This window comes from Cyprinus carpio, chromosome A1 (genome assembly GCF_018340385.1).
Source record: "Cyprinus carpio isolate SPL01 chromosome A1, ASM1834038v1, whole genome shotgun sequence".
NCBI lineage: Eukaryota > Metazoa > Chordata > Actinopteri > Cypriniformes > Cyprinidae > Cyprinus > Cyprinus carpio.
In genome coordinates, this window is record NC_056572.1 from 7273108 (window position 1) to 7286208 (window position 13101).

Here is a 13101-nt window from a genome sequence, read left to right on the forward strand (position 1 = left end):
TAACATAGTATTCTTTAGCATAGTGTTTTTGTTTGTTTGTTTGTGTTTTCAATGAAATCAATATTTTTGTGTAAATTTTACTTAATTTTTTCATGTTCTTCTACTCATTTTGAATGGTTGCTTGTAAGCATCTAATTTGATTATTTCTAATTAATTCTAATTTGTTAAATTTAATTAATAATATTGGATATAAAATTTTAAACAATTTTATTGAGTAAATAAAGTGAATAATTTTTTACAGTGTAGCTTATCAAGTCGGTTCCGGTTGCCGAACCACCACAGCAGGATGACTGTGAGTCAGAAGACCAAACACCGCTCTTCTGTTCCGATCAAAGCATTAAACAGGTTCTCACCACTGCACCCACTGGGAAACCTGATGAAATTGCCCTAGTTATTGGGAATTCTGTTCTACAGAACGTGAAAATAAAGACACCAGCCACCATAGTCCAATGTTTACGGGGAGCCAATGTTTACCGGGAAGTTTCATAGACAATTGGATGAGTTTTGGGGCAGACCTGACCTGTTGAAAAAAGATGGTCTTCATCCCTCCATGGGTGATGCCGCTCTTCTCTCTAGAAATATGGCACATAGTCTTAGAGTTTATACTTGACTTACTGGGGCCCAGTCAGTAAGCAGACAGTTAATTTAATTCTCTGCACATAGAGACTCTTTCACCTAGATATCATACTAAAGAGACTGTGTCTGTTCCTGAGCTAGCCAATACAAAAAAAATGTCCAAACTAATTTATGGGTAACAATTTAATTGATGTTCATACAAATAAAGTTTGGCTTAATGAATATTAGATCCCTTTCTATGAAAGCGCTTGTAAATGATATGATCACAGATCATAACCTAGATGTGCTCTGTTTGACAGAAACCAAACCAGATGATTACATTAAATGCTTACTTTAAATTAGTTAAATGAGATTACTGTTATAAATATGAGCTGCATCCAAAAAGTAAAGGGGAAGGTGTTGTTACAATTTATAGTAATATTTTCACTATTTTTCAGAGCTCTGGTTTAAAGTATAATTCATTTGAAGTAATGATGCTTCATATAACATTATCTAGAGAAATACGTGTTAATGATAAATCCACTGTGACATTTGTACTGGCAACTGTATACAGGCCACTATACTGATTTTATCAAAGAATTTGCTGATTTTTTTATCTGAGTTAGTGCTGGCTGCAGATAAAGTCTTACTTTTTGGAGATTTTAATATCCATGCTGATAGTGAAAACGATGCATTGGGATCAGCATTTATAGACATTCTGAACTCTATTGGAGTTAGACAATGTGTCAGGGCCAACTCATTGTCGTGATTATACTTTAGATTTAATACAGTCACATGGATTTGATGTTAATGGTGTTGAAATTCTGCGGCAGATGATGATATCTTGGATCATTATCTAGTCTTGTGTATACTTCATTTAGCTAAAGCTGCAAACTCAACTCCTTGTTACAAATATGGCAGAACCACCACTTATACCTGACTTGTCACAATTCCTCAGCAAATCCAATAAAAAATCCTCAGAAAAACTTGATGTTGTGGCAGAAACTATGGACTCTCTTTTCTAGCACTTTAGATACAGTTGCTCCTTTACACTTAAAAAAGATTAACGAAAACAGTCTGACACGTGATATAAAGAGCACACTTGAGCCTTATAGAGAGCAGCCCGGAAAATCGAGTGCAGCTGGAAGGAAACAAAACTAGAGGTAATCCGTATTGCATGGAGAAAAGTTTTGCGCAATTTTGATCCTGCTAAGGATTCTCTTTCGTATCGCAAGTTCCTGGGCATTGAGAGGGTTCTGCCACATAGGAGAAGGGGTAACAGTGACAAAAAACTATTACAAAGAGAGGCTTTTTGGATTTTTGAGCTGAAAACATTAACCCCAATGGATTGAATGAAGAGATGGATCTTGCATGTTTTTTTGTATTATTATTATTATTATTATTATTATTATTATTACTAGTAGTAGTAGTAGTAGTAGTAGTAGTAATCACCTATTGATTGAGCTCATCTGGTTTAATGGCTGCTGTTTGTTCCATGAGCACTGAAGAAAGCATGAGGTGAGACGTCTGCTCTTTGGTCTGTTTTTAATACACTTTTCACTTTTTGCACTTTTATCACGTTTTATATGTTAAATTAAAGTAACTTTTGTGATAGACCCTTGCCTTGGTCTAATTGTATGTCTTTCAGTGTGCGGACATTTTAGTTTTTTTTGTATTGCATGGAGGGAAAGTACTTCTACTTAAAGAAAGAAAGCTCTAAAAACTGCTAGATCTGCTTTTCATCTATTTATAAAAATATTAAATACAGTGGCTAAATTAACAAAAAATAAAGCATCAGCAGACGCAGACATTTCCCAACAGCGCAGCAGTACTTGACTTTTTGAACTTCTTTACTTCCAAGATCGATACTATTAGAGACAAAATTCTAACCATGCAGCCGTCAGCTACAGTATTGTATCAGACAGTGCACTATAGATTCCCTGAGGAACAATTCCACTTATTCTCTGCTATAGGAGAGAAAGAATTGTATAAACTTGTCAAATCTTCAAAACCAACAACATGTTTTAGATCCTCTTCCATCTAAGCTATTAAAAGTGGTGCTTCCAGAAGTCATAGATTCTTTTCTGAATATTAATTCGTCAGTCATTAGGATATGTCTCAGAATCCTTCAAACTGACTTTTATTAAGCCCCTCATTTAAAAAAAAAAAAAAAAACTCAAATTGATCCTAGAGAATTAGTTAATTACAGACCGATCTCAAATCTCCCTTTTCTGTCAAAAATACTAGAAAATGCAGTATCCTCTCACCTAGGTTTCTTCTGGTATCTTAGAGGATTTCCAGTCAGGATTTAGACAGCATCATAGTACTGAGACTGCTCTCACCAGAGTTACAAATGCTCTTGCTCTTATAATCCAATCCAAGTTGTATTTATTAGTGCTACTGGTTCTTACCGCTGCGTTTGACACTATCAACCACAACATTCTTTTGAGTAGACTATTAATTATGTTGGCATTAGTGGAATTGCATTGGCATGGTTCAAATCTTTCTTATCTGGCCATTATCAATTTGTAGCAGTGAATGAAGAGGTATCATATTGATCACAAGTACAGTATGAAGTACCACAAGGCTCAGTACTAGGACTGCTGCTTTTCACGCTTTACGAGTTACCCTTGGGAGATATAACCATGAAACATGGTGTTAGCTTTCACTGTTATGTTGATGATACTCAGCTCTATATTTCTTCACATACCAATTTGCAAAACTAACAGAATGCATAGTTGATATTAAAAAAAAACTGGATGCCTAGTCATTTCCTACTGCTAAAATATGAAAAAACAAAATTATTGGACCAAAAACATCCACATGTAATAACTTAGAACACTGTCTAACACTTGATGGCTACTCTTTCAATTCTACGTCATCAGTTAGGAAGTGTGCTATTTGATAGCAATCTTTCCATTGAAAACCATGCTTCTAGCATTTGTAAAACCACATTTTTCCAGCTTAAAAATCCATCCAAATGCTCTCAATGTCAAATGCAAAAAAATGTTAATTTATGCATTCATGACCACAAGGTGAGATTATTGTAATGCTTTATTGGGTGGTTGCTCTGCAAGCTTAATAAACAAACTCCAGCTGGTCCAAAATTCAGCAGCTAGAGTTCTTACTAGAACCAGAAACTATGACCATTTGACATTTGAAAATCTTGATGATTACTTATAAAGCCCTGAATGGTTTAGCTCCTCAGTACTTGAGCAGGCTCATATTGCATTATAGTCCTTCATGTCTGCTGCAATCTAAAAACTCTGGCCATTTTATAATACCTAGAATTACAAAATCAACTGTGCAGCAGATAATTTTCCTATTTAGCTCCCAAACTCTGGAATAGTTTACCTAGCATTGTCTGGGAGGCAGACACACTCTGTCAGTTTAAATCTAGATTAAAGACCCATCACTTTAACCTGGCATGCACATAATACACTATCACATTTCTATAATTCAAATCTGTTAAAGGATTGTTAGGTTGCATTAATTAGGTCAACTGTAACCGGGAACACTTCCCATAACACCCGATGTACTTGTTACATCGTAAGAAGAATGGGATCTATGCTAATTTTAGTCTGTTTTATTCTTATTCCAAGGTCACAGTAGCCACCCAGATCTAGTCTATATCCAGACCAGATGGTAGATCAGCAGCTAGAGATGACTTCTATAGTCTACATCTGACCTGTGTTGCAGCCTGGAATTAAATCACACCATGCTGGTTTTGTCTGACCAAAATGATAAATACTTCTTGAGCAAGTCATATGCTTCTTGAGCTGCTGATGACTTCCGTAACACGAATGAAGCATGTTGATGGGCATGCTCTTACTCACGCTAAGTGCATGCTCTCATCTGGGAGAAGTGCCCATACAAGAAATTCCACACTTTATGACGTCATACAGGGACGTGCTCTAAATTTTTTTTCCAAAACTTATATGAACACTGAAAGAGTGTATTTGGCACAGAAATACTCTGTTTTTTTTTTTTTTACTTTGGCCGTGTTTAGCATGATAATCCAACTCTTTAGCAGTGTAAATAACTCTGAATGCATTAAATAGCATCAGACGTCCTGCTTTAAATTTGAATTTTCTCTTCAGCTGTTGTAGAGGTTTGGTGACTCTCTAAAGTGATACTGAAAGCTGATTAGCTTGAATGGTTTACCTATGACGATGCAACTCTGAAGCAAATGTTGTTGTATCATTTAATGCTGTTAACCCTCTCTGTTGATCTGAGAGATTACAATGATTATATAGATTAATGCTCAGGGATTTCTGGAGTTTCTAGTACATTTGTAGACAAGATTATGCATGACTTTGTCATTAACGTTTGTTGCCACCTACTGGTGTAACAATGTTTATTAATTAATCAATAAACAAATAATGAATCTAAAGAAATCTTTTTAGTGAATGGGTTTATAAGATTTCACTTACAAATCAAAATAACCTAGATTCATTTAAACCTTTATTTTTACAATTCACATAATTCACATAATGCAGCTTTATTTGATTCTAATTCTGTTCTAACAGACACACCTTGTCAATATCAAAAACAAGGAATGTGAAAATAATTTAAATTATCACTGGAAATAGCTCTCAAATTACATAATTATTAAATATCAACTCTTCACATCTTTCTAAATGACTTCCCCTAAACCAAAAGTGACACAAGAGTGAGATAACACCCTCATGTTTCCACACATTAACAGACACACTCACACACTGTGCTGTAATTCTTTTGATAATGTAGCATATGCCACTTTGGTTGTGGCCTATATTAATTTCACAGTTTGATGACAGCATAATAACAGAGATTTTGACTATTAAAACAATTATTTGAAGCATCAGTCACTCCCAGAAACCTATAAAAAAATTATTTCAAGTAAGTCTTGCAAAAGTAGTGAACACAAAGGTCACCTATTAATTTCTCATTAATTTATCAAATTAATTACATTGATTAAATTTCTCACCTATTAATCTAAAATACACTTTATTTTTAATCTCTGATTGAATTTTCCTCAGGTTAAATGCATATCTTAATGCATTTCAAGATCATAGAAATTACTTCTGTGTAAATGTATACTATTTCCACTGCCAAACAGCAAGAAAGCTGACTCACTGTTTATCAAGTGCCCATTTCCTGTTTGTTAGTGAATATTAAATTATTACCGCTTCTCTTCCTCTGTTTTTTTCCCTTTCTTCTACCAGCATCCATCATGAATCCCATGTCACATCTATACTACAAAAAGAGCAGCTACTCTCCGTACCGGGACAGAATCCCTCTACAGATTGTCCGGGCGGAGGTAGAGCTGTCTCCAGAGGAGCGCTCCTTCCTTTCAGCTGTAGAAAAGGGTGACTATGCAGGGGTCCAGCATGCACTACGTGAGGCGGAGGTCTATTACAACATTGACGTCAACTGCGTGGATCCACTGGGCCGCAGTGCACTACTAATCGCTATTGAGAATGAGAACCTTGAGGTGATGGAGCTGCTTCTGGATCATGGAGTGAACACTGGAGATGCTCTGCTCTACGCCATTCGTAAAGAAGTGGTGGGAGCCGTAGAGTTACTGCTGTCCCACAGGAAACCCAGTGGAGAGAAACAGGTCTGTATATGTGTTATTTTTTATGCATTTTCTCTGCTGAAAAGAGACACTTTACACTAGTATAAATTTCTGTCTATGAAAATGTTCTATGTTTATTCATTCTTAGTCTAGACTCGATCTGACAAAGTTATTTTCTCCATAGGGAAATTGATTTTTAACTAGTACTTATACACCTTTAAAGACAGACCTGTTGTGAGCTCTGTGGTTGTTAATCAATCGTAAATTATTTTGTTGAAGCCATTATATTTCACATTATTTCATCATATTTTTTCAAAGAATCGTGTTTAACAATGGAATTCCTGGTGAAAAACTACATTTCCCTTAATGCTGTAAAGAAAAATCCACCAATCAGAGAGTCATGGTAAGCAAATCCGCTCTGCAGGAAACCATAGGACCGTGAATGATGTGGTGGAGTATTGATACGCTCTCAAAATACTTTGATTTTGCATATGTTTTTTGAACTTTTTTTTTAAATTTTTTAGGAGTTTTTGGTTGTTTTGATATACTGTATGTGATCAACAACTTTAAACGAATATTTAAAAATTTCTCCATAGTTTTTTATCTAATAGATATCTCACTGGTTCTGAAAGCAAATTTAAACAGTTTAAAGCACTAAATCATGAGTTTGAGATTAATTTGTATTTTTGACTGATTCTTTAAAAAGAAGAACTAATTAAAAAATAGTCATATTGTGAATCAGATGCATGGGAGGACAACCCTAGAAAGATTGTCTTTGCATTCTTTCATAAGCTCATAATTCTGCTAAAACATAATTTCACTTGCTGTTGTTTGCAGAGCAGGAAATGCTTTCATAGTGTGGTTCTTTAGTATAGTACAGTACAGTATTTCACCCACATCAGTGATAAAATGTGATTGAAACTTTGTGATTGTCAATGGCACTGAAAATCACACTAACACTAACTACCACTAGCTTGCTCTATTCTTTTTCTATTCTATCTGTTTTCTTTTTATTTATTATTTAATAAAAAAAAAACTACTGCATTAAGCTTACTGAGCCTTGTTTTAGAACTTGCATATCATTGCTCTCTTGTTGAATTTGATTGTGTCCATTGTCCTCATTTGTAAGTTACTTTAGATAAAAGCATCTGCTAAATGACTAAATGTAAATGTAAATCATAAAAATCATTTGATACAAGTAAAAAAAAAAAAAAATAGAACCTATTCGGAATAACAACTAGTTCTTGATTCCCAACTCTGTGCACCTGCTTAGGACACAGTGCATATAAATATAGCGTTTGCATATGCATATTGTCAGTGTCTTCCTACAAACGCAATGCCATGTCACTGTTTGTGTGAACAGTGTGTATGCAGGTGGGAACTGTTCATATTTGTATTTGCACTCTATGTGCATGTGTTTGAATGAGTGGGTGTTCCAAAGCTAATAGAAAAGATGAGATGGCAGAGATTTATCTTTCAGATTTAATTTTCACCTCACGTAGCACGACAAATCTTTATTGGATTGCATTTTGTTATCCTCTAATCTTTCCCCCCAGATTAACCTGAAAAGCTTGCATTCCTGTATTCTCATACTGTAGATCGAGTTTTGCGGCATGCTTGATTTGGTGTTCAGTGAAGGAAATAGGGTAACGTAACTTTAAGTGAGTTCTGCTAACGTACACTAAAAACGGGCATGTGACAGCGGTATTCACTGTGAACCGAGGTTTGATTTGTACAGCGTGGTGCCAGAAGGAAGCCACGACACACAAAAGCCGTCATTATGAATATATCAGTGCTTGACGTTACGAATGCCCTTTTCTAAGGAGTAGAATCAAATATGCATTTAGAATCGCTCACATTTACAGGTGAATAGCTGATGTAAAGCTGCGCAGGACATGCAGATTCTGCAGAAACGCATTAAATTATAAAAAATAATAATAATAATAATATACAGCAGTTCTGTTGAGAAGCCTTTACACTTCTCCTTCACTTAAAAAATATATTTATTTTGCTGAACTTGATTCAGTTGAGGAGATTGATTCCTTAATATTAAAGTAATTTGCAAACTCATGCCATTTAGTGCTTGAGTTTCATGGTTGACCCATCAAATGTGTCTCATTCACAATTTCTCACACATGTAGACACTTCAGTTCTCAGCACTGTAAAGTTAGCATGTGTGATCTGAACATTCAGATTTATACTCTTTTATTTATTTTATATTTATTCTATCAAGTCCATATATTCTTGAGGTGGACAAGGTGCTCAACTCAAGTTCCACTATTCACCATAAAATAACCACTCTCATGTAAACACTTTTGAGTTCATAATAACTGATCACTAAACACTAAAAAGTCTGCCCCTTATCTCATTTTGCACAAAACAAATAAAGCTTAATTTCAACATTGACTCTCCCCACCCAGTCAATGCAAAGCTTGCTGGAAACTCTGCCCAGTTTCAGTAATGCAGTGTTACTGCCAATGAAAAATATAAATGTAAAGGATTATTGGATTGAGTAAACTTCTGTTTTACAAATTTAGACAGATTGAATGTAGTAAAAATAAACTGTGACAGCATGTTCAAGAATTGTGCAGTATTAGCATATTTTAATTATGTAAATTGAGCAAGCAGTTTTGTGTGTGTGTGTGTTTGTGCATGCGTATTTAATGGAATATATATTTTTTTTACTATTAACACATTTCCAGTTTGTTTCTACACACTGAGGGAGGAGTACAAATCATTGTTTGCGGTTATCAACAGGATGCTATGAAAAAAACTGTGATTCCAGTTTGTTCTAGATTTTACATTGTTCACATTGTATGGAAGTAAACAATATTACAATTTTACATTGTTTATCATACATAAGTAAACAGAACTGTCCTTACAAATAAGTATATATTCTATTGCAGTTTATACTGTAAATGCTACTTCTCACCAATCTCTGTGTGTGCACAATGTGTGCTAGGATAATTTACACATTTGCATAATTTCCAGCATTTCTGTAAATAGAATTTGGCATTTCACCAGTATTTTGCATTTTGAATGTTTGAAAGTGAAGAATTAAGACATAAATACTATCATTGCAACTTGCAGTGTGAAATAAAATAATTATTAGGCCTATAATTAACTTTTTTAATCACTATTTTACAGGACAATTGTAATTTAAACAGTAATATATTTATATGTTTTCATTTTTGTAATTATTTTCATAATAATAATAATAATAATAAGCCCTATATATGTGCAGTCCCATATATCATTTGAATTCATTGAAAATAAAAACATTCAAACTAAAACATTAACTAAAGAAAATTCAACCTGTCCTCCAACCAAAACACCCGTATAGGTCATTTGTCAAAATCCCTGAAATACGACCCATGAGAACGTATACTACAATTGCACCCCTATCGGCAACAGGACGATTTTTTTTATTTGCGCTATAATTCAGGTTTTGTGTAGCTCAGTTGGTAGAGCATTGCGTTATATGACCATATGTAATCTTGTGATCATGCAATCATGGGTTCGATCCCAGAGAACGCATGTTCTCATAAAATCTATATGCACTATAAATCATGATTTTGCATGATTTCTGTGAGGGGTAGGTTTAGGGGTGGGGTTAGGTGTGGTCATCCGAACGAATTAGCCACCTAGTAAAATATGTACGAATTACAGTGAGATCGGTGTAAAAAGTCCACACATTGCATTTAAATGAACGTGCATTTTGATTGGTAATGACAGTTATACGTCATGATGACAGAGGCAACACGACACTGTCATTATTTTTACGCCCGCTAGAGGGCACTTAACTTTAAAATGTAAATATAGGTCGTAATATGGCCGTTTTTTGTTAGAGGACAGGCTCATCATTGAAATGCTAACATAAAATCTCAAGTAAATATTTTACATCTAAGGAGTTCAGCTGCAAAACATTTGGGAGCACCAGGGTTAGAGTAAAGATGTGGACAGATTAATTTTTTTGTAACTCTATTATTATTCTACAGCTTCACTAAGTTACGACAGGGCAATGATGATGTTTATGCAGCTCCAGGTAGCTTTGTTGCTCACTCTTGGATTAGACATACACATTTTTATGAAGTGAAGTTCTACATCACTAATACTGTTCAGAAGGCAGGCACAGGGTTCCTATACTTTTGATGTTAGAGTGAACAAGCATTTGGGGAAATGAAGCCTGTAGCAAGGTTTGTTCTTTTGCTTCATTATTTGGATTTCTAAAGTGAACTCCGGTGTTGCAGATACATCAAGTGAGATTGTTGCGGGAAGTGCCGTGGGGCCTAAATTGGAATCTAGCCCGTGTACCATGTGCCCGCTGTTCACAGAGCATGGGCTATTTTGCATTGCTATCTCTATAGCAACCCTTACAGCCACTTGGGAGTTCTGGGGGAGGGCTGTTATACTAATGGACTGAAAATAAATCTCAAAATAAAATGCGTTTGCAAACCTCTCTTACTCACTCGCTGGCTTGTAACACCGACGTATACCACAAATCATATGTCCATAATGTTCTCATGGCAGATATGGCTGTCTTTATGATAGGATTGAGTATTTTGGTCATATACAGGCACTTGAAAATGAATTAATAGTGTCATGCATACGATATGCTTTTAAGTGTGTTTGTGTGTTTACAGTACAGCCCTTGAATCCCACACAGAGGTAAACAATCAGGATAAAAAAGGAAAGAATTACACCGTGGTTCATGGTAAAGCTTCTGAATGAGTGTGAATGTGATGAATGGGGAGAAAAGGTTCAAATGGGGTGAAAGACAGAAAGAAGGGGAGGTGAAAGAGATGAAATGCTCTGACTGGCTTGTGGTTCATCTTTCTGATGAGGTTCATCTTCTTCCGTGGCACACAGCTGCAAGGACGGCAGGATATATATGCTGTTCTTTAATTTCTGAAAAGATGCATCAAATACAAAGCTCCGGTCTTGGCTACTCCCTCTGACACGTGTAGATATTGTCTTTGGCCCTCTCTTTGTGTCTATTTTGTTCTCTGTTCTATTCTATAGCTGGAAAAAAAAACAAGAAAAGAAAGAAAATTCTGTCATTATTATCATCAGCATGTAGTTCCGAACAATAACCAGTTAATAACAACAAAATCTGTTGTAAATACACAGCTTTAATTATGAACACTTAATTACAAAAAATGACTTGAAGTTCAGTAAGGGAGTCATTTGTTACCTCAGTAACGGCTTTGAACAATCCATTGACTGAGTCTTATTCAAAGTGATAGGAGCGGGTCCGAATCTTTTTGTTCAGCTCATTATAGAGAACCAGTTCATAATTTGTGTCATTATTCGTGAATCTTTTTGCAAGTTTCTTTGCAAGAAAATAAGATTGGATGAAATGGCAAAAAAAAAAACAGCTTATTTTTAACTTAAATTAGAGGTAGTGATGTGCAAAAATGTACGGATATATGGATGGTAAGTTAAATAACTATGAGCTTGTATTGCATAAAGTCTTCATAAGGTCTTTCATAACCACTTATGCGCATCATGAAAGCAGAACGACGAGCTTTACACATTCAACACATTCATAATGCGAAGGAAGCAAACAGACTCTTCGTGAAATTGAGCATCTGTTATTTGCCAGTTGCATCTTGCTTTAAATGCACCACTGATAAAATACTGATATCAGTTGACCTCTGTAATTGTCTATAGTTGTTGGACGACTATTCATTTAATCAACCGATGAAATCGTAATTTTAGCAGTAAAAGTCTGTCATGATACAAACATGTTAATTGGTAAACAGAAAATTCCCTTAGTCTATGCAGCAAAAAACTTCAAGATCTAATGGGACTTCTCTTCTGTGTCATTGGCTAAGTAAAAAATGAACATCTTAACTGTAAAAAATGGTATGGTAAAACCTGTCAGTTGGTTAGCGGTAAGTTCCCTTAAATCTTAAATGGGTGAATTCTCTGTCTGACAGCTCACATTTGATGGGTTTTCATTGAAATAATTATGTTTATTCTTAGTTTTTTTTTTTTTTTCTGATCACTTATGTCCATTAGGGCCTTATGTTACATTGCATGTGGGTAAATTAATATTTATTGCATTATTTTATTGTCATTTGTTACCATATCTTTTGTATTTCTGTCTATGATACCATGCATCTTCTATAGTATTTACTGTGATGACCTTTGATTCTTCATGTGGTTTTCTCTTTACCACCTGTTTTTAATGTGGTTGTCAATAAAAGTAAAAGTCCGATTTTTAGTGTATTAGTATTGTTTCAGTTATTTTTTTATGTAAATTAAATCTTAAAATAGTGCTACTATAATATTTTTACGGCAAAGTTCTGGAAAAGCAGAAAAAGGCCCTTTTCTCACTGACTAGCCAAAAGTCTCAGTTTGTTCCCCATTTAATCTCATGGCTGGTAGAGCAAACAGCTGGGATATTAGAGAGCTCATTTGTGATTTTTCGTTCCTACAGGGAGAGCTGGCTGAACACTCATCAAGTCATCTGTATTCTGCTGCTCTGCTGTGTAGTTTGTGTTTACATGCAGTGTGGGTTGGTGGATTGCCATACAGACTCTCAGAAGCCTGTGCAGGTGTTTTTCACACTTTCGTTCTTGTCCCCTCTTTCTCAGGTTCCATCATTAATGATGGACACCCAGTTTTCAGAGTTCACACCTGACATCACTCCCATCATGCTCGCCGCCCACACAAACAACTATGAGATCATCAAACTCCTGGTCCAACGCAAAGTCACCATTCCTCGGCCTCACCAGATACGCTGTGATTGTGTGGAGTGTGTGTCCAGCTCTGAGGTGGACAGCTTGCGTCACTCGCGGTCCCGTCTCAACATCTATAAAGCACTCGCCAGCCCCTCTCTCATTGCCCTCTCCAGCGAAGATCCCATCCTAACCGCCTTCAGACTGGGCTGGGAACTGAAGGAGCTCAGTAAAGTGGAGAACGAGTTTCGACAAGAGTATGAGGAGCTTTCTCAGCAGTGTAAGCTCTTTGCTAAAGAC

General features: G+C 35.6%; 1 protein-coding gene across 1 annotated transcript in view; it reads left to right on the top strand.

The window, feature by feature from the left end:
- Positions 1–13101, top strand: part of LOC109088128 (short transient receptor potential channel 5) — a 78070-nt gene that overhangs the window by 21298 nt on the left and 43671 nt on the right. The window contains exons 2-3 of the mRNA XM_042731529.1: positions 5763–6157; positions 12718–13101. The exon at positions 12718–13101 is cut by the window's right edge and continues 138 nt beyond it. Of these exons, the coding sequence (XP_042587463.1) occupies positions 5771–6157; positions 12718–13101 (771 nt within the window). The 5' untranslated portion in view covers positions 5763–5770. The remainder of the gene's footprint in view (positions 1–5762; positions 6158–12717) is intronic.